Raw genomic sequence first — 26915 nt, forward strand, 5'->3', positions numbered from 1 at the left:
GCTAGCCCGGTCGGCTCCTCATATATACAACTCTTACTTACTATTCACTCGCTCAATGATACGAACGACCTCACACACTTACAAACCAATCCATATACGCCATATCCTACAAGGCACTTACTTTTTTTTTTTTTCCCCTTTATCCCGAAACATATCATGTAGGTATTCACTGATACAATGGGCATCTTAATGGAATCCACAGATTACTTAAACGGATGGCACCTTACTTAGTTAAGGGTTTATAACAATGGTTGATCGAATATTTCGAATTTCGGTTCGACCTACTTAGGCATAAATTTTAAAAGAATTGGCAAAACGATTTTTGGATTTCAATACTATCACAGAATTAAAGTTGTGTTCGAATTTCTTAATGATGTTTATTTCTGAAGAAAGTCGATTTTGATTAAATTTTTTTAAAATTTTATATTATTACGTTTGTATTTTTAGCGTTTCTAAAATTTCGGCTGGTTACGTAATTTGGTCATTACTTCGCAAATCAAAGACCACAGGTAGGAAAAAAAAATTAATTTTATATGGTTTTCCTTTAAATTAAATAAGTATACATAATTTTGTTGACCACCAAGCAGTAAAGGAAAATTAAGCCAAAGAAACATCAGTATATTTAATAATCTTAGATTAAGAATACAATCAAATTCTTCGCAACACTACAGAAAATGTCGCATTCACTCGTACAAGCCTTTTTTGCTTAAAAATATAATATCAAGGGGTCAGAATGAAAACTCTGCTCTTGGTCCGTTGAATTGGTCTAGCCTATCAAAATTGTGGAGAGGACAACGAGTCATTATGATATCATCTGGATGAGGGAGTGGCATTGTTGCGAGGGACAACCTTCTCCTACTGTCCATATTAGAGTCTGAATCGCGATTTGTGGTAGAGATAGTAGGTAAAGATTCGGCGTTGGAAAGTGATTCCAACATTTGTCCCTGTTTTTGAAGAGCATAAATTAAAGGTCCCGTTACTCCTATGTAAATTATAGCTGCAGTTATTATTAGAGCAAAGCAAAGAGTGATATCTTGACTTTCACCATTATGAACTAAACAGAAAGCAGCAATACGAGCAAGAAAAATTAATAAACACGCAATTACGGTTATAAGCAGACTGTTGGCCTCTAGATAACTACCAGGCGCACGACATACAATAGCAGTAAACAAGAGAGTCACCATTAGAATCACTATGATGTATATCTGAGAAACCAAAAAGTCGAAACTGGAAAGAAAACAAAAAATTGAGATAGCAGAATTCACTTGGGACGGCCGCTGCAACATCCACCAATGAATTTCAAGAGCCACTTGTAGACCGACAATAAAAGTTAAGGTGAGGATGTGATTTAAATGGCTTACTTGACCACCCAGTCCAAGGAATTTCTTTGAACGCAAATGGAAAGCTTTTAGGAGTAGACACCCAAAACAGAATGCATACGTCACGTTATGTACTGCGCGTCTGATGCCACACATTACCGCTGTGGGCTTAAAAGTTAATATGATGGCACCACTATACATCGAAAACAGCGCTAGGAGTTGGATGAAAGCCAAGGTGTGATGGGTTCGTTTCAGTTTTCCTTCGCATAAATTCAACAGGAAGAAAACAAAACCGTATATGACAAACAATATTCCTAAGGAGCATAGAACTAAAACAGATATCGACCATGGGCGACTTATCCAGTCAGCTAGTGATGAATTGTCTGCTATAAAAACGATCGGCCGATTACCCATTTCTTGAATCCGAATGTCACTTATGTTGGCAGCTTCATCATTGCTATGTGTGGTTTTAAATTCGAAATCCTCGATTTCCTTCTGGTTCTCGGAAAACGTTGAAGTTCTCTCCGTTTTATTTGGGGCCATAGCGTGGGGATTCATTGTATTCACCTTTTTCTCACTCCCAAGGACAAGTCCATTTTCGTCACTATACCAACCAATCTGCGGGAAGAAATTTATTATTATTGTTATTATTTTGAAATCAATGAGAGAGGTAACATTTCTACAAATAACATCTTTCACTCTAGAAATTAATCAGTTGAGTTCAATTTAAAGTGTAGCTGTTTGATAGATACTCAGGTTACAGTTAGATGTAAAAGAAGAAAGTTTGTCTGAAAAATAAATTGAAAATTGTTTGTTACATTTCTGTCGATTGAAATAAAGTGACTATTTTAAAATTCAACTTTTAATTACTTTTACGAATGATAAGAAATGTTACTCTGATATAATTTATATTAAATTTCTTTTTAAAATTACAATTGTTATTTTATATTATAAATTAGTCTACAAACACATGAAATCAGCTAGTTCTACAATGCATTACTGTATTTAAATAGGGTTGGATTATCTACATCAACTGTCCGATTACTTTTTCCATGTAGGAAGACAGCGATTATAGCCACTATATATACTACCCGTGAGGAAGAACATTTTGATGCAAACTACTTTTATACAGTCACACATTTAAAAATTTATCCATCTGTAACATCAGTGTGTGGTGTTGAAGAAATAAATGTCAAGCACCTTTAGCCAGAAAATGACAATGTGTTGCAAATCTACATACAGTACATTGCAAATCGCCTGTCATCAGATCCGCCCCCCCCAGAAGAGTTGGAAATCACTCGGTGCGAAATCGGGTCTGTGTGGTGGGTAATCCTAAACTCCTGACTGTAGAGTCTTACGAACTCACTGTTGCGACTGTCAGTGTTTATGGTCTGGAGTTAGTAAAGACAGTTCATCAAACTCAAACCTGTTATCATAACATTACATTTGTCACATCAACCAGTCGGAACCCTTAATATGCAGAAATCAAATTGCGTTGTTCAATTCTGCGTTTAACCAGTTTGTTGTAATCTTACCGTCGTGCGAGTCTGCGCGGTAGACAGTGGTATCGTCACCATCTACCCGGTGTGGAAGAATGACGCGAGAACCTTATGGGCTTTTTACACTTCTTGGCTGAGTTAGTCGGTCTCAGGCGCAGATAGCAAAGTTTTTCCCCCAGAACCCGGGATTTTTCGTCCAGCAAATCAGGCAAATCGACCAGAGAATACACGCAATTTACAGACACAATACATGTGGGTAGATGAAATAACTTTCCGAGTGACCCTAATAGTTTTTTTTTTTTTTTTACCGTCGTGAGTGACGGTGCGGCAATACCACGCATGTGGTGCAATTGCATGATGTCAAACATGAAGAAACGGAAGATCTACCATCCTTTTATCTGATATACCCGACCACGAGACACGTTTTCCCCCCCTTATTTAAGTACCCTCATAATTATAATGGCTATGTTAATTCCAGAATCATTACAGCTTCCTTATGAGGAGGAAATTAAAAAAAAAAAAAAAAAATCCTTCACGAACCCGTAATGTGTATAGTAGTTCACACACACACATTACAGTAACTACTATAGTGCTTTCCCCACTAGTCCACCGTTTAGAGAGATTTGGGTACGATTTCCGTCGCCGACTAGAGGAATTTCTAAAATCCTCTTTAATCGAGGCTAGTCGAAGGCGGGCTGAAAAACCCCGTGAGTTATTCGGGGTTTTTCAGCCCGCACAAAGTACAAATTTGTCTGTGAATACACACTATATTTATACTACATAAGTTACACTTAAGAACTGTTAGCATCATAATTTTTTTTTATGATAAAATGAAGAAAATTAATTATAATAAACAGCTTCAAAGTTCGAAACTTTAAAAGTAAATTATAATTGAGATTTTATTAGGGAAAATGGACCTATTCTAGCCAGTGACATTCTAGCATATGTTTCTCCGATTAATACTTACTCGACGAACATCACCATAATGCACGACCTCTAATACATCAAACTGTGTAAGTAAAGTTCTGTCATCTGCAAATCTTAGCATCATATCTTTGGATGATTCGCTGACGTTTTTCATTGCATGCAATACTGTTGTTGCTAATGTCCGACTACTGAATGGAATACAGTCTATCTTGGGACTGGATGAGAGATTCTGTACTATTTTCAATGCTTTGTCCAGTGCCCATACTGCTTGTATAGTTGCCGGGATGTCATTATTCGTACCGAAATCAACTTCCTCCTCATCAACGAAATATTTCATCTCATTATTCATGTCTTTCGCCATAGCCATACTTGGACCTCTCGCACTCTCTGCTGCCTCCATGAACAGTGATAAATGTAACCGTTCAGATGATCCAGTTCGCGCTGTGTGGTCTGATAGTCTATCCCCTTTCATCACACGCTCAACGAATCTTCTGAATTCCGGCATTGGGTTAGAAGATGGAGAAATCATTACTGCTCTTGTTTCGTGTTGCATTCTGCGAATAGGTTTATTTACACTTTCCGAAACGAAGGACATATCAGCTGGAGTCGCCACGATACAGGTAAACTCTTTTGATTGAGTGAGGTTTGTTGTACCCAAAAATTCTGTCGCTTCCTTTTCTTTAAGGAAGAGGACTATGCCCTAAAATTAACATGAAAAATAAAAGGAATTAATTAGTAATAATATGATTTATTTATGCACTACAAGAATATAAGCATCGCGCGCGCACGTGTTCGGATATCATTATTTTGCAAAGAAATGGATTTTTTTTTCCCCCAAGAAACGCCTCACATAACACGTTCCCAACAACATTTTGCAAACGGTCTACAAATCCACAAGCAACCATAAAATCTGAGCAGTGTCTAGTGTAACTTGTTCTAAGGAATTCTTTCCATTGCTCTGGAGTCCACGAACGATATAATACATCATACTATATAATACTTAATGCTTTTTTCAATTTTTTTTTTTTTATGCTTTAGGAGCTGCAGTTCTATCGTAGAAAAGACATTATTTAACTTCTTACAGTTAGAAACGCTCTATCGATAGTCCAGGCCGCCAAATGAATCCTCAAGCAAGGATTTCCAGTTCCCTCTGTAAGTGTTCTACGACTATTGGTCGTTTCTGGACTGTTTTGTCAACCTCTTTCTTCTGTCAGAAAAAGTATGATAACGCCCATTTGATTATGAAAAATTCAAAGTAACGCAGCAATAAATGAAGTTAACCAAAAATGTCCCTTTAAAACCTCCGAAGCTCTGCACTACCTTCTGGTAATTATGTTGTTCTTTAAAGATCTTTTAAAATGATGGCATGTAAGACAGATTACCATAATCATGCTTAATAATATAACTGAATAATATAATATAATATAATATAATATAATATAATATAATATAATAGTAAAAATAACTGAAACATGACTGACTTTTGTGAGCAGGAGTCCATATGTAATTGGACATTTTGCACTGGCTAGGACTTGTTTAGAGTGATAAGAGCATGTCCTTTTGAATCTGCAGTCTGACGCCATGGAATCTTTTGTATTAAAAAAAAAAAAAAAAAAAAAAATTGTATATAAAAAACAAAAAACAAAAAAAAAACGAAGCTTTGCTTTAAGGATTTTGTTGTTTAAGCTATTATTATTATTATTTGCCTTCTTAAGCATCTGGCCTTTAAGCGTAGACACTAGAGATGATAGTTAATTTGGAACTTTGGATAAAACACTATCCAACGTTCTGTGTATTTCTCGACAGCTAGGGTTATTCCAAATAACTAGCATATGTCATTTGTAATTGATAATGGGATGAATTGAATTCATTTCATTGTCAATTTAATCATCATCACCCAACACTGTCGTCATCATCGTCCATGATGGCGTGAAATTTCATCAACAGCGTGGACAGGCTTGAGGGGAAAAAACAGCATTTGTACACATAACTTCTCCTTGTGGAACACCGGTCTTAATGGGCTTCGTGATCAACCGAATTTTAGCTGTCATTCGCAGTGACCTATTTTGAAATAATTTAAAATTAAACTGAAGGTATTTTGCCAGGTCTGCTAGGCTGAGCTTAACTTTCTTGGTAACTATCATGATCATCTGGACCAAACACTTCAAAATCATCGATATAACACATTTTCAAAGGAATGATTAAAACTATGAAAAGGAGTCCAGATAACTTTTTCACAAGGAGAAGTTATCTTGACTCCTCTTTCACCAGTTTTAATGGGATTTGTGATTATCTGAATTTTAACTATCATTTGCAGTGATTTATTCTGCAGGAGGGATTTCAGAAAGCTCAGCACATTACCCTTAATATTATAGTTTCTTCCTCGCAAAATGAGAAAGACAGGAATACCCACACTATGCTTTAAGGCAATGCAACACAAGCAAAATGAGAAAGACAGGAATACCCACACTATGCTTTAAGGCAATGCAACACAAGCAAAAAATAATCGCGTCTTACACGCTGGAGTGTAATGACCGTTAAAAACGACAAGCCGGGTGGCATCCGCGTCTGGAGGATACCACCTGCATCTAGCGTTCTGGGTGCACATGACGATACATTTTTGAAAAACCAAACGATCGGTCAACACGCTTTTTCAGCTGAGTGGTAGAGTGCTGCTATACAGTATTACTTTATCAACTAGTCAATGTTTGATATTAAAAAAAATTATTTAGTAACCCAAAATTTGATTTGTGCTTTTTTTTATATATGCTATTTATTTTATATTTAATCTAGCTATTATTTTATGCAATAAAATAATTTAAATGGTATGGTATAGAATCACCTTTTTTTAAAAAATTAACTATACAAAGTTAAAGCTACAAATTTCATAAACAGCTAATTTTAGTTATTGGAGAAATTTTATTTTTAAGTTCTGAGGCATCAAATACAGATAATAGAAACATTCAGTGTCATTCAATAGTTGATGTTAACGAGTGGGACTAACTTACCGCTTTTTCTCAGGATTGTATCTGTGCGAATACTCAGTGTGATCCTGAAGGAAAATCGGAGAAAGTTATGTTGACTAAACTAGATAGAGCCTATAGGATTAACAATAAACAATGCCAATTCAACTAATGGCTATTATGGTACTCTACACCAGTGGTGTCCAACCTTTTCCTGTAGAGTGGCCATAATTAAAGTCAGGTTTGTTTCGCGGTACGCACTGTGTGATTCGGGAAAATTAGTGTGAAAGAGAGAGAATCTTTTGTTGCACCACCTTCAATTGTGACAGTTACATGATTGGATCGTGTTGCAATGTCACTTCACGGCAAAAAAGCCAGGAGTTAACACTTATAGAGATGATAACAAGCAGATATATAACAGAAATAAATAAATTTCCATTAAGCGATATAGGACATAAAACAAATTAAATGAAATAACATCAAGTGAAATAAAACATTAATAAGACAATACAATGACTTCCGTAATGGCATTAAGTTACATAAAAATATTAAGATTACATAAAAATTAAATGAAATGAAATTACATTAAATAAATACTGGTGTAACGTAACATTTAGATTAAATTAACAAAATGACACTTGAAAGTCCCGAATTTCGTTTTCGCAGCTCGTGGGACAGAACAGCATGAACAGAGGCAGTTGATGCACACACCGCCGGCTCCTTTCCCAGTATGCTCAGTAATTAATCGGAGCATTAAAGTGGCGAGTGCAGGGCATGTTGGCTTGGATGCGATGAAGAGAAGGCAAGGCTTTTCATTTTGCAGACTGTTGGGACAGTCGTTGACTATTCCTTACCGGAGGGAACCTGGGATGAATTTGCATGTCACTAGATTGCATCGAGAACGCCCTCTGTCTACGCTGAGTGATTGGAGAGCATGGGATGTGTGGTATCCAGAATCCTCTTCCTATAGTGTCGGTTAACAGCAAATTTCTCTAAGTCGGCATCGATACCCTGGATTATTCCGAGCATCTGGTACGGTAGGAAGCAATCTGATAAATGGAGGCGTGAGTGAAGAAGGCAAATTGGGCACAGAGATCTCAGAAGGAAAGAGATGTGATGAGACCGGTCAACATCTTTATCGTGATTACCAGTCTCCTTTGTTCAATGAGAGAGGGCAGCCTGGGAATTCCCAGAGCCATTTCAGTCGTATCGGCCTGGGGTGGTATCCTGTGTTTGTAGGTTACCCACTTGAGGAGCCAGTACTCTGCTGCCCAGATGGGTTTTGTGTTCGTGGGTGCTGCCAACGCCCAGATTTCTGCTGCATAAAGTAGCGGGGGGTATATGACGGTCCTGACATATTTTGTTGCAGTAACCTTGTCTGAGGCGTAATGAAAGTGCTGCTTCGCCTCCATTTCAGGTGCGCCGCTCGCCTGATGAGTTTTCAATGTGATGGTTAAATGTCAGCTTTGTGTTATAAACCACCTCCAAATCAAATGATATGAAACAGGAATATGGATACTGCATTAATCTTTGGCGAGATGATTGTGGGCCATGGGCGTCCGCAGAGGGGGGAAACGGGACACTTGCCCCCTCCCTGGAATCGAGTAAAAAATTCCACAAATTATAATCGTAAAAGTGATTGAGATATGTAACCGTACACCCTCGACCATGGGACGCTTTGTCTGCCTTAAAATTTTATTCCGGGTTGGCCGGTTTAGGTCCTTGGCGGGGTAACTATAGAACACGTGTTTCACCTATTGCAGCAATAAAACACGTGTTCCTGTTTTTGGTTCATCGACTGATATTCCCCAAACTTTACCAAAAGTTTTGGAACATTGCGACTATTTCCCTTCTATTAATTCGGCAATAACTATTGGTATGACATTACCTGTTACGACCTGTACCATTGAAAGAAGTTTCAGCACCTCCAGCAGTGTTAAAACATGGTTAAGGTATCCACTGTCTCAGAAACTCGCTTATCAGGTTTATGTATATGTATGATTAGTGTGCACAGGAAGAAACTAGAAGAGGAAGCGGTAAAGAAGAAAAGAATCTATCTATCTATATTAATTCTTGTTTCCTTTATATTTTAAATGTATATACATTATGTATGTGTTTTTGTATTGATGCAATACTGTATTCTATAATCTACTTGTATAATTAAATAAAAACTTATTGACGTAATTATTCGTCTCCAAGCTTTGCCCCCTCGGGAAAATTTTTTGTGGACGCCCATGTTGGGGGCTCTTTCTTCAAGGAGTAGAGCATGCACTTAGACATTGCTGGGTTGATATTAAGGGCAAATTGTTTGAGATAGCCTACTAGTGCAAGGAGCACACTGTTAATTTCCTCTGTGATCATATTGGGGTCTGCATTTGTTTGGATGGTGGTCAGCATAAGAAAATATATCCGGTCTCTGAATTATAAAAGGGGAGATAATGGCAGTAAAGAGGAAGCTGGAGAGGACTCCCCTTGTGGTACTCCTGTAGATATTTGCTTAGTATAGCTTTTGTCAGAATTATGGAGTATGATTGTATGGTTCTGAAGGAGTGATGAGAGGAAATGCAATGCATCCCCACCTATGGAGTAGTGGTCTTGAAGCAGTCGTAGGAGGGCAGGTACTTGAACAGCATCAAATGCTGCTTCGATGTCGAGGTAGGTTATGAGGAGTTCTTCTCAAAAGCTGTAAGGATGCTGTGGGTGGTGGCAAGGAGATTGGTAATGGTGGACCTGTTTAGTAGTGATGAATGAATTTGTGGTGGCACATCTGAAAGTATGTGAGCTGTTAGAATTGACAGGAGGATACTCTCTAGTAATTTCAGGAGACATGAGATATTGGAGATGGGTCTGAAGTGTTTCTCTAATTATGGTGTTCTTATTTTAGGGTGCAGCCTTACCAAATAGACATTTCATTGATGGGGAAAGGTGTTCAGTTAGTACTGCATTGAACTTGCTAACAAGGGGCTGGATGACATATGGACTCGGGCATCTCAGCATGAACTGGGGTATTCCATCTGCACCTACAGCTGTAGAGGATGGGGTTGAGTTCAACGCTGCTAAGATTTGGTGTTTAGATATAGTGATGGATGTCAGCGAGTCTGTCTACTACGATTGAATATGTGGTCGAAATTATTGATGGATGCCGCAACGTCTTCATATTGGGTAATGAAGTCAATCCATCTCTGGGGGTAAAGTTTCTCTGGGAAACTAGTAGTTTCTTTTGTGTATGGTGTCTTTCCATCTGTTAGCAATCATTCAAAATAGCTCTTGATGGACTGGGATTTTTGGTGGTTGAAAATGGCTTGTGCTCTTGAAAAGGCTATCCTATCATTAATTTCGCCAGATTGCTTCCACTGCTTATGGAGTTGCTGTTTTAATTGAAAGCTGGAGTTTAGATGTGGAGTCTATCATGCTCTAGAGTGGGGAGCGGTTGTGACTGTCTTTGAGCCATGTATTGAGCTACCGTGATAAATCGATTTAGTTAACAGGTCGGCTGCTAGTAGGGTATCACATGACTCAAGGACATACCATGGGATGAGAGATGCCGCCGTAATGCATTCGGAAACATCGAGATATTTTTGACTACAAATTGTTCTCCGTATCACCTATTGTTTTGCATTAAAAATTTGGATTGGTGGTTCCAATTGTATTAGGATTGGGTCATGGTTTGAGTTAAAATAACCATCTTGAAGAGTCTCAAGTGTATATGGAATTGATGTGAGGATCAGATTAAGTTGGTTTGTACCCCTTGTGGGACCCTCATTGGCTATATTAGGCCCGCCATGCTTAGCCATGATAGGAGCAATCTTTTCATATGATCCAGACATGGAGGGCGGTTGAAGTCTCCACAGACAAATTTCATTGGTGAGGTGTGGAGGTGGTGAAGGATCCAGTTGGTCACCTCTTGCATTGTTTCCTTTGTAGGATTGGGTGATATGTAGATGCCAACTACATTTTCAATACCTTGTTACATGTAAAAGGAAGTTTGTTTTCATGATACCGTGTTTTATTTTCAGGCTACATATAAAAAATGCAAATTCCCAACACTTTTTTTTTGCAGTATTTGTAAGCCACAAATATTGCAAATATTTTTGATGGTAATTGGATATTTCATTTGATTATATTACATTGTACATTGATTATCACAGAGCTTATCCTACATCATCTCTCGAGTTATTATATCTGTGTTTATTTTCTTTATGTATCCTGTCATTATATTACTTTCGATGCCAAATCCTACACAGCTCACAGAATTCCCATACTGAGTTTTTCAGATCAACAATAATTTGATTTGTTTGAGATATATTCAATACAAAATTTCAATGAGAAATATTAGATAGAAATTGACTGTATATTCATATTTCCTCTCCACTTTAACAAACACTGACACAATCTAGCCTGAGATGATGGGCGTTTTTGCTTATTTTAACCTTACCTTTATTCTCCGCTGGAGATTACCTATTGCCGTCATGATGTCATCATCCCTCATCTCTTTGGAAGTTATCTTTACCACATAGATCTCCATGCCATTTCTGCTCGCCTCTTCTTGGAATAATTCCACTGGAAGTGTCTCTTCGGGTACAAAAACTGCAATGTCTGTTATACCCAGATAAGTTGCAGTTTTCACTACAGCCTTTAAAAAGAAAATATTTCATTTAATTTAAAAGAAATTCATTTTATTTGTAAGGGAAACCTAAAATGAAGAGAATTTAAAATCAAATGTTAAGCAGGCTCGTACGATTCTAAATTTAACTATGACATGGAAGACAAAGATAAATCACACTTGCCTATTATTATTATTTTTTTTTCCCCCTGGAGTAGCATCTTTGAATTGGACTTCGCTATACTGGTTGTACTCCCAGAGGATGGAATTACAGGCTTAGTTTATCTAAATCAGTTTTCGAATCTCTTAATTTTAAAACATTATCCAGGAGAGAATTTGATTTTTCTTTTTCTTTTTCTTTTTTTTTTTAATATTCCTGAACACGCAGAAACTATAAACAGAGAGAGAGAGAGAGAGAAGCAATGCATATAAGACATAATCAAAGCTACACGAACGTCCGGTACAAGTAAAATAATAAAATATATGAATTGTTTTTACGCACCCGAGCTAAGGATATGAAAGATGGCGCGGTGCTGAACACATTGTCTAGGTGGCGAAGTTCCATTGCATTTCGATCTGAAGTTACAATGAGTGGAACGGAAAACGCCTCCAATGTCTTTGCTGGTATTTTGAGGATGTGTATGTCTCCTTGTCCTATAACTCCTAAAGAAAAGAAAACAAAACAAAAAAAATACTGTTTTCATTTATGAAGGCTGTAAAGCTGATGAAGAAATCACACAGTGAAATACGCTATATCATGCCAAAAATTATAGGAAACTTGTAGTTATGAACAAAGCGTACTTATTCAAAGAAATTAATAGTGTCGACTCGCCTGTGGCCATACGACTGCTTCAATGCGTGGTGGAAGACTTTCTATTAATTTCTGGTAGAAAGCTGAAGGTACTGTGCTCAATCTTTAAAGCATTCTCAAGCTACACTAAAGGCCACGATGGCTATCCTTCGTGTAATCCAATTCAATCCAGAACGATTTGGAACTAGTTTCACCGTGCTGCCTCTGCAATGTTCCAGTATCTTCAAATCACGTATTCACAATAACTGCTTTACAATATGAAGCATTGTCGTAGTACTGGAAGGTGAAAGTGTCGCAATTGTAGGGTACGCAGAATCGTCCAGATCATCACTGTAAGATTCAGCATTCATGGTTCTGTACAGTGCGACCTAGTCCATACCACAAGAAACACACCCAGACAATGACTGTTCTTCCTCTCAACTTCACAGTTTGAAACAACACACACAGAGGAAACCGACCATAACCGACCATCAGTTTGGAAAGGCGTGCAACGTTACTCCTCTTTCAATACATAAGTCCGTTTTCTATTGGCCACAGTCTAAATTTTTGGTATTTTGCATCATACCAATCGACGGTGTGCATTTCTTTTCAAGTCGTATGGAAGAGTGCTGATATGGTACGTGTTCGGATACTGTTCAACAATTAATTAATGTCAAATACATTTCATTTTCTGGGTTATTGATTACCCCAAAAGTTAAGTGCAGCCATTATCAACCCACTGCAGGGTGGAAGCCTCCTCAACAATTCATGCTGAGGGAAAATGGACCATAATCTGCCACGCTGGTCCAGTGCGGGTCGGCAGATCGACCGTATTCAGCAGTCAGGGGCTTGAACCCCGGTCTACTCAAAGAGCGTGTGCTACTGCACTCCCGCTCCTGCCCACTCGGCTACGGATATAGATATTTTTTTTCCTTCTTTCTGTGGTTCCTAGGCTGCTTCAAATTTTTATTTCTCCCATTTTTGAGTGTGTTATTGAATGCCAAGTTACAGTTTAATAAACATTGCATTAAGTGACGATGCCGCTTGCAGTTCGAAATCTAAAACGGTACGATATGAATCAAAAAAAGTTGTCTTACGATATATGGAAATCTACGTTATTCCAGTGTTTCTCTATGTTGTAATTTTTGCTCTACTGCTCCAATGAATGTGATTCAACCTGTATTCTTTTTAATAATTCTTATTAAAGCTGAATACTTTCTTCTTTGGTGGATAAACTGTACGCTTCACCTTTCTCCAGCGATTTCTCTTAAGTTAATATTTGAACTTGCAAATTATGCCAAAACATACCAGATGGATAATCATTACTATCAAAAAGCTGCTTAATCTTTTGTATGGAGTTGTTGGCAGTTGCCCCATCCGAAATATGGTTTCTTGGATACACCCTCTAAGAACTGTCGGATCAAAATCAACGCTCCATCCTGGCCTCTATAGAATGTTTGACTTTACATATATAAAATGTGCTGTACTGGATTTTAACCAGTTTAACATTGATTTATACTTATGATTTATTTCTAAGGACTACAAAGAGATAATTAAGATAACTGATTTTAATTATATATATTATCAAATTTGTAACACACATATGGATACTTTGTAGATCCACACGGATTAATAGCTATTTTTATTTTTGTTGAATTCCACCTCACCAGATTTGCTCGACGTGGCGGGGGGGGGCAACATTTCCTTTGTATTTTTACCCCTCTTTGGTGGAAATATAATTTATTCATTTTTGGTATTAAAGGCTTATGTGTTGCGGCTTTTCCATGAAAGTTCATGGCATGCAGCCCGCTACGTGTCGTGAAAGCCATAAAAGTTTACCTATGACCGTTCGTGACATCAGTTGAGGTTTTCTGATGAAGTTTTCAGTAGTCTGATGAAGAGTTAACCAGTCGCTTAGTATTTACAAGTATCAGCTCATTTCTTCGGGTTCAGTGTCACCTCTGGACTTCCATTTCCTCAGCACTTTGCCAGTTGTTGAATTGGGAATGCTTAATTACTAAACAATAGTATGCACAGGCACAGACATTTTCTCCAAATGACATACATCGACCATTTCCCCTTCGAAACTCCGTTAGCTCTTTCCGTATGCTCATCGTTCAGTGTAGATCTTTGAAATCAATTCCAGGCTAACTGCTGATCACGTTTATAAGTCAAAATATTTGAATATTTTATAATAGCACATAATTTACTGCAACCATATGGGTATTCCGTATCATGACATTTGGGAAAATAGTGTAATAAACGATGATACTTACCAAATACTGGGCCATTTCTCTCCTCTAAACAGCCTAAAGAAGTAGATGATCTAACGCGTTGTATTAAACGAAAAACCTGCCTCTGAGAGATCTCTTCCTTTCCACATGTGTCGTAAATATATAAGCCTGTAAATATGATAACAAATATACTTACTCAAAACTCGTGTATGCTGCTATTGTGCTGTCAACGTGATAGTTCTGTATATATACACTTGCAGTAATAAACTGAAAAATAATTTCAATTTGTAACGGCCGTTTCCCGGTTATCAGGAATATTAAGAGCACCACACGGTATTCTCGAATATTGCATTTGTCTACAAATAAAAAGGTCCACAAATAAAAAGGTCCACAAATTCTAAAATGTAATATGCTTTCCATTTATGGCTATTCTGCAAACTTTGACATGTTGATATGTATTATTTAGTACAATAATACTAATTATTATTTATTTAATAGATAACAGAGCAGCAAAGGCTCAATACGTTCTAAGTTAAAAATCAATTAGTTAAGAAATGGAGGAATTACCTCTATGATGTCTTGTAGAACATCTCTCCAGTGCTGATACTCTCCGTTGTTGGACAACTATACAAATAGTTTACATGTATTCCACACCCTCATAGACAAAATCAATGATCCAATGCACCCCAGATTCCGAGGCTCGCGGACCCCAAAATACATCGAACCACCAACCCTAACTAATCTTTGAGTGAGAGAATACAATACGTCCGTATTTTTAAAACAATTTAAATGCTTGGAAACCAAATAAATAATGAATCCATACTTTTAGCACTTTAGGAACTAATATTAAAACATTAAGAAACTAAACAATTTTGTTACTTTCCTGAAACGAACGGGGCTTTTCGACCAGGGTCATGATCAGAGGAAATTGAAACCACGTGCGTTGCGACGGAATTTTATAGCATGGAGATTAGTTGCAATCAAATGAGACTCATCGCAAAGAATAAAAATGCATGGGATGAAAATACATTATCAGGCGATACAGAAGCCTATGGTAGATACAAGCTAGTCAAGTCACAAAGGAAGTTAGGCAAGCGAGAGCAGATTACGAGAAATCTTTGTCAAAGGATGCAAAGAAAAACAGCAAAGACTTCTTACTTATGTAAATTCTAGAAGGAAGGGGGATGATCAGATTGGTCCACTTGAAAAACTGAATGAATATTTTGCATCTACATTCACACACGAGAACTCTATTGGGAAGTGGAGACTGAAGATATTAACAAATGCAAAGTACTGCATATGGGTAGAAGTAACACCAGAGTATATAAAAAACAACAATGCTACCAACACCGAACTCGGGGGGACTCCAATAATAACATTAGTCCACGAAGAGCAGTGTCTATTGATTACCACTCTGTCTTCTCCCACTAAACACATTGCCTTTATCCATAAGAGCAACTTGCCCTTAATGCCATAGTGCTCCATTTGTGCGGTGCTACACTCTGAGCAGGGCCTATCTTGAGGATATGTTAGGCAAAAGTATTTTTGGGGCCCCTGTAAAAATGTTTATTATGAAAGGACATTTAATGTTCTTGGATTAATAATAATAATAATAAATGGATAAGCTCTGGTGCCGTTTTGTGAAGTCATGGCGCATTCAAAGGCAAATATATGGGGTCGCGTGTGATTATCATGTATAATTTCGGAGTCGCGAGTAAGAAAAAGTTGGGACACCTGGGCTAAAGTCCGATAACGCCACTGGCGTATACAAGCAGTAGCAATAACTCGGTTTTTGCACTTTTCTAGACTCTAGCGGACTCGCCGATGGCTAGAACAAAATTGTGCAGAATGAATATGGAAGACACTTCGTGCGGCCGTAATTGCCGAGGAAGAACAGTTGGCGTCTTCTTATCCGAAGTTTAAGTTCTCGCAGCGGCAGAAGGCACTATGGTAGAATATTGTTTTTTTGAATTGTAAATAAAAAAAATTATTTTATGATTCGAGGGGGACCAAGTCCCATGATTTTACAGACCCTAGGCAATTGCCTTGTTTGCCTAGGGGCAAGATAGGCTAGTGGAGAATGAAAAGGGTCTGGGGTTTTTTGATCATTCTAGGTCCATTACCAAAAGTCCCTATCACGTAATTTTATCCAGGAAGATTTACCTCATGGATCGGTAATGTACCACTTTATTTGTCCTTGAAATAAACTATATGACACACCAACTCTCAAGCACAATAGAAACCTACCGCGATGCAGATAATTTGTCTATTTATTGCTATTCTAAAGGGGTCTACCATAAAGAGACACCATCAAAACTCATTAAATGAATTACTTTTGAACTGAGTACAATGGCTATTCACTCAACAAAAAACACTAGCTATACACTTCTGCAGAAACGATCCTTCAGACCATAAACCTCTCAATCACACCATCCACTTACCAGTAGTATCGTAAAAATTTGCTAACTTGGACATTAAGCGTGATATACCATCGATAAATATAGAAAATAACAATGCTACCAACACCGAACTCTGGGGTATTCCACTAATAACATTAGTCCACGAAGAGCAGTGTCTATTGATTACCACTCTGTCTCCTCCCACTAAACACATTGCCTTTATCCATAAGAGCAACTTGCCCTTAATGCCACAGTGCTCCAAATTTACAGCAGTCTTTATTGTGCAAGAGTATATGGCATACACATATAAATAACAAACTTAAGCAGATCAAACAAGATCCGCAGTTTGGGTATCCAATTCACACCCAAGCCAACAAAAAGGTACTCTTTCAAGGAAAAAAATACTGGATATACTCATCTTACATGCCTTTACCAGCTAATTCGAAATGAACTGCCTCAATGTACCCAACTGTAACTCCACCCTAGCAGTCGAGCATGTAATAATTTTTTTTTTTGTAGTCGTTGGCGCATCGGCTTCTGTGGCCATAATGCACCTCCCAATGTTTATGCAGTACTTTGATCCAAGCCCGAGGCGGGAATCGAACCCGCGACCTTTGGGTTGCCAGGCAGGCACTTTACCCACCCGGCTAGACCGGTCGGCCGTAATTTTTGAATGTCCACAATTATCAGAAATATAAAAATGCAACTTTATTAACCATTTCAACCGTAGGAGACCCTTTAACAGTATACCATTGGAGACTAAATCAATCTCAACGAATTCAGTCCTATAAATAATTAATCTGATTTCCCATTTATTTTAAACATGGACTGACAAGGGCAAGCGCAGTATGGTCTTTACAGCTTTAATGCCGTTCTAACCACAAGCTCTCACCGGTAGCAATTGAATAAAAATCACCACTCTCCACACCAGGTGGAAACGGTCTGGTTAGAATCCCGTCAATGACACGAGGAATGTATGGGTTTTTTTTTTTTTTTTCACAACGTGGCTGAATTAGTTGATCTCGGGCGAAGGCTGCATGTTTTTTCTCCAGAAAACTTTTTTTTTTTTTGTCCAGCAAACAGGCAAATCGACCATATGGACATTTGTTGTTAGGCCGGTTCCTAGAATGTCAGTTCAAATCCGCCTCGTATTACTGTAGATTTTAACACTCTGTAAAATAGGCCAGGCGAATAGTAGTGTAATGTTTGTGTATTTTATGTATGTTGTGTTGTTAATTTGTGCTGCCTCTTGGCTACCTAGAAGCAGGGATCAGGAAGTCTGCTTCCAGATACTTGTCCACACCACGGGAAGGTGGGCCAGTTCCAGTAGATGGAATGCCTAAGGTCTCAGTTTGAGACAAAACAAAAAATCCTCTAGAGTTAAAATAAAACTCGCCATAACTACAAATACCAAGTTATCAGAGTTAACCGAAGGTAAAACAATTAATTGTGGAAGCATATTTCTCAGATCAAATGCGGTTTTAGCGAAAGTTTGTAATCTCCTTCCAATCAAAATATGAAACTCCCATCCAGGAATCACACTGACAAGGAGATCACTATAATTAGAGATCGCGCACTATCATAGATACTACATTCAAACAAAAGTGAAACCAATTTTCCTTGACTCCACATAAACACAATTCAGTATCTGTTAATCCGAGGGCAAATACTTTCTCATCTAATGAGCCATGGCCTATTATTATATATAGCAACTCCAACCTAGGGATAAACCATTTGGCTTCTCTTGTCTAGGAGAAACGTTACTGCAGGACAAAAAAAAAAAAAAAAAAAAAAACTTTGTCACTCTTCTCGCAGTTCTAGTATCCCATCTCGTTTGCCATAGGTTAATTATCTCGTTCATACAACGCATCTTTTCCCTTTTAATATCTACCTGGGTATCAAGTGTAATGTTATGAAACGTGGCAGGTATCTTATTTTTAATCCTATAACATAGTCCAAAGGACTAGCCCCGGCTAACACTTGAATAGCTGCAGTAGATACTGTCCTACACACCCTCAACATGCTGAGAAGCATTGATCGTTATATGGAATTGAGTTTTGTTTGGAACCTCACCACCACAGCACGATGAAACCAAGCACCTGCTGCATATACAGTATGTTGTCATGGGGAGAAATACAGCCTGATAATAAAACAAGTCTTGTGGGATAAACCCCAGTCAGACGTGGAAACACAAATAACGGCAAATCGACCACATTACATTTACATACATTTTTATTACATATACAAATAGATATAAACGCTTTCTATTTACAATCATGCGCTTCTGTGTAAGAAACTCAATTATAAAGCTTGACTTACAAACCATGAAAAGCAAAAAAACATATACTCGTACCATGTAGTATGTCTACTTGTTTTGGGTGGCACCCTAGACGTTTAGTCGAACTCCATCTTGGAAAATCTGCATTTAAAAGTAAGTCTACGGGCCTGATATAGATATAGGTATGTTGAGGGTCTAAAGGCTCCTGGGATTTCTCGCATTTCCGCGTATGTTCTATGTATCGAGTGACAGTACCCTGTCAAGGCCAGATATTTTAAAAGTGTATGGATCATGTGATATGTAGTGCGTTGTGCCCATTGTTCATGCAGTCTGTTAGCCGTCGGGCCCCTGGTGGAACCCGATGTTACCATACCCAGCCACGGGGAGGCCGACCAGGTGTACCATTAGGAGAAATCTACCCTGGCTGGTCCTGCCACCTACTTTCCTAACATTTCAGTGGCTAGGACCTAAGAAGTAAAAGATGAACGCGGTCTATTCTGCCGATAACTTTAGAAATTTCTCTAGATGGGGTTATGCGCTGGAAATATCAAGATTTGAGGCCTAATAGGTCAGGCAAGAATTTTGGTGTTAATTTAATTTGGACGTGTGGAGAAGACGGGGTGTGAAGTGAAAGAAGGGTAGTGAGACTGAAGGCCGGGGGAGGGGGGGGGAGGTAGGAAAAGGAAGTAAGGGCCGATAGAGTAGATGGTCCCTGCTAGCAGTGGAGATGCCAGTGCCCCACCAGAAGGAAAATGGGAGAGGCAGGGGGATGGGGTACAAGTTCCTCTCCCCCCACCGGAGGAAGGGGTTAAAACCTTGCTTGCTAGTGCGGGGTAGAGAGCGACAAATGGCCTATACGTCGCAAGATGTTACCTTGATAGTGTCTTGTCCAGCATTTGGGTCCAAAAGATGGGCTCTATGCCTATTACGTTGTGTCATTTTCTTTAGGGAGGTAAAAGGGTTCTTCGTCTTGTAAACAGCAGCTGGGCAAAGTGGGTGAAGGCCCTGTAGTTGTCCTGCTCCTGTAAAATGACGTACTCTTCATTTCTGAGTAGTGAGTGGATAGGCGTGTATAGTTGTGCATGCAGGTCTTCGAAGAGGTCGCACTCGTGAAGGAGGTGCTCCCAGGATTCTTCTTGTCCACAGGCACAGAATGGGGTGTCTGTGGGACCAAATTCATGTAGCTTTCTTCTAAAGGAGCAGTGCCCAGTCAGTAAAAATGTGGTGTATATCCGGGAGATAGCCATGCTGGGGAGAGTGGATACACCCTGCTGATATCCGGGAGGACCTTCTTGGTAATGATTCCTTTGGTGGATAAATTCCATTGGTTCTGCCAGGTGTCTTTTAGGTGTTCCATAAGCCTTTTGTGTTGTAAGGTTTTGCTGGATCAACAGTGAAATCCAAGTGGATTACCGCTCTTCCTTTCGAGTGTTGGTACAGCAGCCCACAGCGCAAAACCTCCAGGTCCAGGGGAAGGGATCGAGCCAGGACCTGGAGCACGTGGGTGCTGACAGTGCAGCAAGCTCTGGTAGTTGTAATATGGAACGATGAATGGATTCAAGCTTTTTGTTCACCGCCGTATTTGCCTTGGTGTACCACACCCCCGCAGTATATGTCACGGCTGGGATGAAGACTGACTTATATAAGAGAGTGAGGGATCTTTTTTAGGCCCCAGTCTCTGCGGGTTATTCTGGCTATAAGTGCTAATAGTTTTCTAATTTTTGTTCTAAGGTGCTCTAGGTGTGGGGTGTAGCATAGGTTTTTATCTAGTACAATCCCCAAGTACTTCAGTTGTGTCTGCAATTTGATAGAACTTGTCTTGACTGTTGAGATAGATGGTGCAGCTTGGTCCATTCCTGGAGTATATTAATTGTGCGATTTGCATTTAGTTCCAGCTGTGCCCTGCTGTCAGCAGCACCAAATCATCGGCATAAGCCTGGGAGGCAACAAGGGGAAGATCCAGATTGAGGAATCCATCCAGAACCATGTTCCACAGGAGTGGCTCCAGGACAGAACCCTGGGGGCATAATCCGTGAACCGGTCTGGTAACACGGCAGTAAGGAGAGGTATGAGGTATGAGGTATTGAGGGTCTAGCGGCTCCTGGGATTTCTCCCATCTCCGCGAATGTTCTATGTATCGGTGACAGTACCCTGTCAAAGCCAGAGATTTAGAAGTGTGTGGGTCATGAGTAGTGTTATATGTTGTGCCCATTGTTTATCCGGCTTATTGGCCGCCAGGCCCCTAATGGGACCAGACGTTGCCCATACCTCGCCACGTGGAGGCTAGCCGGGTATTACCATTGAGTCAATTGTACTCTGGCAGGTCCTGCCACTTACTTTCCTGGGATTTTAGTGGCTAGGACCTAAAATAAAATTGGAACGACCGCGGTTGATTTTAAATCACTTACATTAAAGCACTAATATGGGGTTTGACGCTGAAAGCCTGTTTCTAAAGTGCCTAAAAGGTTGGGCGAAAATTTTTGGTGTATTTTAAATTTGGACGTGTAGGGCTATACGCTGTGCTAGAAAAAGTGCTGGGAGGGGAGAGTGAAGGCTGGGGGGTGAAATAGGAAGAAGAGGGTCGATAGGGTAGGTTACCCCCAATTTTTCAGTGAGGCATGCCCATGCCCCACCAGAGGGAAGAAATGGTGTGGCAGGGAAGAGAGGCGACAGCAAGCCGTCACCTCTCTCCCCTGCCGGGAGTGGGAGTAAAAGAATTGCACTGCACAAGAGAGTGCAGAGCATAGAGCCAATATGGCTCCGTTGAGGCAGCAACTTGGAGTTTCTCTATCTTCGTTGGTCTTCTCTGTCATTGATAGCCATATTTTTCCTCAGCTAGGAACACTGGTCAGGTCCATTGTTGGTCTGTTAGCTATGGCTGTGGTTCTCTTCATCATGGAAAGATCCGCAGCTCCATGGGGTTATTCTTGCGATCGCTGGTTTTAGATGATTAGTAGTAAGCAGGTTCCTGGGCTTGGTTCTCCTTGAGTCCTCTCCACTCGTGTTCTGTGTCTCCTTTTTTTTTTTTTTTTTTTTTAATCTTCTTCTGTAGATGGCTATCAGTGTTTTACGCCTACCAAATAGTTTTTGGGCATATTCCTTTAGCTCCCTGTATTCCTCAAGTGAGTCCAATAGATGTGATTCCAAGTTCTTGGGGAGGTAGTGTATTGCAGTGATCAGTCTGCACCTGAGGTCCTCATAATGGGTGCAATCATACATAATGTGCTCCCAGCACTCAAGCTCCCCACAGGCACATCTCGGATCCACCTCAATCCCCAGCGCTGCCAGCTTGGCTTTAAAGGCCCCGTGACCAGTCAATAAATAGGTGGTGTATAAGCCAGGTTGAAACCAAGTTGGGGGACTGGGGTACATCCTGTCGATGTTCGGAATGAATTTCCTGGTGATATTTCCCTTATTTGAGTTGGCCCAACGCTCCTGCCAAACTTGCATCAGGTGTTTTTGCAGCCTTGTCTTTTCATTTTTTTGTGGTGCATTAACGTCCACAGTATAGCCATGGTATGTACAAGGTATTCCTTTCTCTATGTGGTAGTTTATTCCCCTACGCATGATCTCTAAGTCAAGGGGAAGAGCTCCGGCCAAGACCTGCAGCGCGTGGGTACTGGTTGTCCTACAAGCACGTGTAACTGTCAGTAGGATTGTTCTTTGCGTTGCATCAAGGATGCGTCGGTTTACTACAGTTCCTGTTTTGGAAAACCATATTGCTGAGGCGTAAGTGATGATCGGTAGGAAGGTTGTTTTATAAAACAATGACAGGGTGCGTTGGTTTAACCCCCAGTCCCGCCTGACGATCCTAGCCACCAATCCAGAGTATCTTTTGATTTTGGCAAGGAGTAGTATTATTATTAGGTATTAGGTATTAGGTATGTTCGGGGTCTGACGGCACCTGGGATTTCTCCCATCTCCGCGTATGTTCTCTGTATCGGACAAGCCAGAGATTTAAAAGTGTGTGGGATATGTACTGTGTAGTTTGTTGTGCCCATTGTTCGTCCGGCCTGTTAGCCGCCGGGCCCCTAGTGAGACCCGACGTTACCAATACCTGCCACAGGGAGGCCGGCCGGGTGTTACCAATATTTGTACTCTGGCTGGTCTTGCCACTTACTTTCCTGGGATTTTAGTGGCTAGGACCAAAAAAAAAAAAAAAAAAAAATCGAGGTTGATATTAGTGATACAAGTTAGTATTAATATTGCGCGACGTGGGGCTGTGCGGTGAAAGTGAGTTTTAAAAACCAAATAGGTTCGGGCAAGAATTTTGATGTTCTCTTTTGATTTTGACATGTAGGGCTAAACGCTGTGCAAGACAAAAGTTTGGGGGGAGGATGAAGACTGGGGGGAAGAAATTGGAAATAAGGGGCCGACAGAGTAGATGGCCCCTGCAGGTAGTGAGGCATGCCCGTGCCCCACCAGAGTGAAAAAATTGGGGAGGCAAGGAGAGGCAAGCCTCTCCTCCCCAGGAGTTTGGAAAGAAAGATCCGCTCAAGAGAGTGCGGATTTGGGTCGCCAATAGGCTGTTCCGGCGGGAGAGTGCCACGTATGTCGTCTCCATCAGTTTGCAGGCCCTAAAAAATTGGCCGTTGAGTCTCATCTAGGTGGGACACTAATAGGGGATTAAATCTGGATGTCATCCTTCCAGACTGCATGTGGTCTGGGGCTAATTTTCTGGTCATTATCTTGGGGTCATAATCAAGTCTACTGGCTGTCATTATGGGGTTTTATCCCTTCCGTGATGTTTGCTAGTCCTTACACTACCTTTTGTCATTATGTAGTGGGTCTATGCTGCATGGACTTGGGGCAGTGTCCCTTTGTTCTGATGTCACGACTATTTAAAGGTGTTTTTTCGCTTCTATTGGCGGTAATCATGACTCTTGTAGTTCGACAATCTATTGTCACTTGTCTTTTCCTAGTGCATTTTGTAGTCAGTCCAAGGTCTGTATAGTCGGTTCCTCTGTGTCGTCTCGCAGCTATTTGCAGTTTTGTTTTGTCTCATTCCGTTAAGGTCTTCGGTATATGGCGGCTAGTGTTTGGCGCCTGCTAAATAATCCCTGGGCAAAATCAGTTAAGGCTAAATATTCTTCTTGTGTATCTAGTAGATGTGACTCGAGATCCCTCGGTAAATAGTGAACTCTAGTTATTAGTCTGCATCTAAGGTCTTCGTATTGGACACACTCAAACATAATGTGCACCCAGCTTTCTTGTTCCCCGCAAGTACAACGCGGATCCTCCACTATTCCCAATGCTGTAAGCTTTGCATTGAAAGCCCCATGACCCGTAAGGAGGTAGGTCGTGTAAAGTCCGGGTTGCAGCCAGGTTGGAAGAATGCAAGGAGTAGTAATGGACACTTCTATTTTGGAGGTAAGATTGTAAGCATCGATACAGGTTGTTCGGGATTTTTGCCTGTCGGAGTCTTTCCAGCACGCTGGGCCACCATAAAGAATTGAAGGCACCAGCAAAATCCACCGAGATAAGGAGAAAGTATTTTCTATTACAGCGTTTGGCGACATCCGCAATTCTTTCTAGTGCGTCTATGGTGGATCGGTCTCTTCTGAACGCGAATTGCTTCTGTGACATGAGTCCTGTTGCTGGTAATGTGCTTCTATCCTGTCGTGTAGCAATCTTTCGAAGAGCTTGCTTTGCACTAATAGCAGGGCAATAGGCCTATATGAGTCGGGTTGGTCTTGTGGTTTGGTTAGTGAGAACGAACCCTGGCTCGTTCTTAAGAGCCAGGGTTCGGCTCTTAAGAACGAGCCGAACCCTGGCAGACTTCCAAACGTCGGGGAAGACGCCCTCAGAGAGGCAGTGATGAACAGGTCCAGTATTATGTGAGGTATGTATTCCACTGTTTTCTTGGCTATTTCAGGTTCAATATAGTCTTCTCCCGAAGTTTTCCAGTTTTTTATTCTTGCAGCAGCTAAATTGAGATCTGTTAAAGTAAACGGAGGTTCTTCCGTTGCTGTCCAGTATTTGTCGTTGTTTAAACATTAAACATAGTATTTTTGTTCTGTTGTCTGCAGCTCCTTGTATGGCAAGAGTATGTGGTCCAGGATGTTCTCAATCGAGGATTCCCAAGTCCTGGTGTAGGTGCCGTGTGGTGTTCTAGTCGCTGATACCACCTCTCCTTTGGGGAGTTTGTTTGTGGTTACTCTATATACCTCACCCCAGGGGTTGGTGTTCCCCACAGTGGAGACCAATGCCTCCCAGGAGCATTTCTTTCTGAGCTTAATTTTGGCATTGTACTCGTTCCTGACTTCGCGGTAGCGTTGTTGGTGGACGTGCACCTCCTCATATATTGTGTATGTGTAGGTTTACGTTGTGTTCAGGCCTTTACGCCAGCAGTGAGCGATCAACACCCTGTCGATGAGCCGTGCCCGGTTCTTCTATCTAGTGCTGCTGCACCAATTTGTCGTCCAATGGAAGCAGCGCAATATCAAACGCCAGGAGCCCTCAGGCTGCCCAACCAAATATTTATGTATGCATAATGACACTTTTTAGGCAGGCAAAAGACGTCCAAAAATAGATCATTTTGAAGAGCACATATTCACTAAACATAAACAGCAACACTAGCGACACCACGATGGGCAAATCGACCACAGAATGCACGCAATATACAGACACCGTATACGAACGCCTCATAGCCTTAATCGCTTTGGCGCTTAACAAACACGCGCCTCTCCCAACAACAATAACAATTCATAATTTTTAGTAGAAGTTATTTTGTTCGGGAAAAATTATAACCCCGGCCATGGTTAATTGGCTAAGGCTTAATTTCTAAAACTAACTATGCAAGATTTAAGGGAAACTAGTGGCATACGATTCATTACTTTTTATAGGCATGCATATTCTAAGTCTGATAGATATGCATATCGTAGGCTTCTCTATTCTCATATGATACGTTTGTACAATATTTGTAATTTAATAGTGTTAGTGAATTTATATTGTAAAACCATTAATGTATAAAATAATATAGAGGGGCTGGAGTGGAATGCTCATAAATAAAATCTTATTTTTAATTTAAATTATCGTATGTAACATGATTTTAGTCATGAGTGTGACCAGAATGGCGTTCCTTGCGCTCGGTCCATTCGGAATTATTTATACAGAATGAATTATTACGGAATGGACATCATTAATTATTAGCTGTATTATTAATACAAGTAGTTTAATTTTTAGCATACGACTTATTTTAAGAAACCTCTGTCTGTTTTAATTGAGGGAATGCCATTCTCATACGTTCTTACTTCAACCGTACTTTAAAGAATTTTTGTTGTGAGGGAATTCAATGCAAAGAGATTTGACCTGAATGTGGAAAAATGTCGTTACTTGAAAATAAATCAACGTTCCCTTGTACATGATGGTACTTTCCGTAGGAAACTCTGAAATATAAAAGCGAAAAGGTTCCGGAAGAGGTACCTAAATTTATACCGAAACTTAATGATAACATTTCCAAAATTAAACAGTAATTGGGGCAAATAATGCACATCATTATAAGGAAAATAATGGAATAAGAAGCGATACTTATCAGCGTTGCAATAGCAACTATCACCTACCCAGAATTAAATCATGGGCATCCTTTCGAAAATTAGCTTGGTTCACTGCCCACAACGCTGCCATTGCTTTCTGTACGGCTCGCTGACGGAGAGGGCCACAGCCAGATTTATTTCCGTTAGATGAATGCATATCAGTGAGAAGGGCGATGTTCATTTGTCCCGAATAAATAACAGGCCTTGGATCATGCTGAGCTTCTTGATCCGATGTTCCATGTGTTGTCATTCCGAAAAAACAAATGGAAAATACAAGCAGAAGAAGTGTCTTTTCTTTCAACATTGCTTAAAGGGGAAAAAAAAAAAAAATCTCAAAATTATATTATTCCTCATAAAAGTATGCAATA

General features: G+C 39.9%; 1 protein-coding gene across 1 annotated transcript; it reads right to left on the minus strand.

The window, feature by feature from the left end:
- Positions 1–728: 728 nt before the first annotated feature.
- LOC150086846 (metabotropic glutamate receptor 3-like) lies at positions 729–26797 on the minus strand. The gene is made up of 6 exons (XM_090372296.1): positions 26575–26797; positions 14378–14503; positions 11814–11974; positions 11144–11341; positions 3786–4445; positions 729–1937 (listed from the first exon to the last, which is right to left on the minus strand). The coding sequence occupies exons 1-6, from the start codon at positions 26795–26797 to the stop codon at positions 729–731; spliced, it is 2577 nt and encodes an 858-aa protein (XP_090228422.1).
- Between the last annotated feature and the right edge of the window lie 118 nt (positions 26798–26915).

Source organism: Mastigoproctus giganteus, chromosome 4 (genome assembly GCF_048544385.1).
Source record: "Mastigoproctus giganteus isolate SK-2022 chromosome 4, ASM4854438v1, whole genome shotgun sequence".
Taxonomy (NCBI): Eukaryota; Metazoa; Arthropoda; class Arachnida; order Uropygi; family Thelyphonidae; genus Mastigoproctus; species Mastigoproctus giganteus.

What these genes read in the sequence shown, in the direction of transcription:
- LOC150086846 (XM_090372296.1), bottom strand. Translation starts at nt 26,797, where the DNA reads ATGACAACACATGGAACATCGGATCAAGAAGCTCAGCATGATCCAAGG. An exon ending in GAGAAATGGCCCAGTATTTG is followed by an intron (nt 11,975 to 14,377) that starts GTAAGTATCATC and finishes TCTTTTCTTTAG; the next exon opens with GAGTTATAGGACAAGGAGAC. An exon ending in CTTTCATATCCTTAGCTCGG is followed by an intron (nt 11,342 to 11,813) that starts GTGCGTAAAAAC and finishes TTCTTTTTAAAG; the next exon opens with GCTGTAGTGAAAACTGCAAC.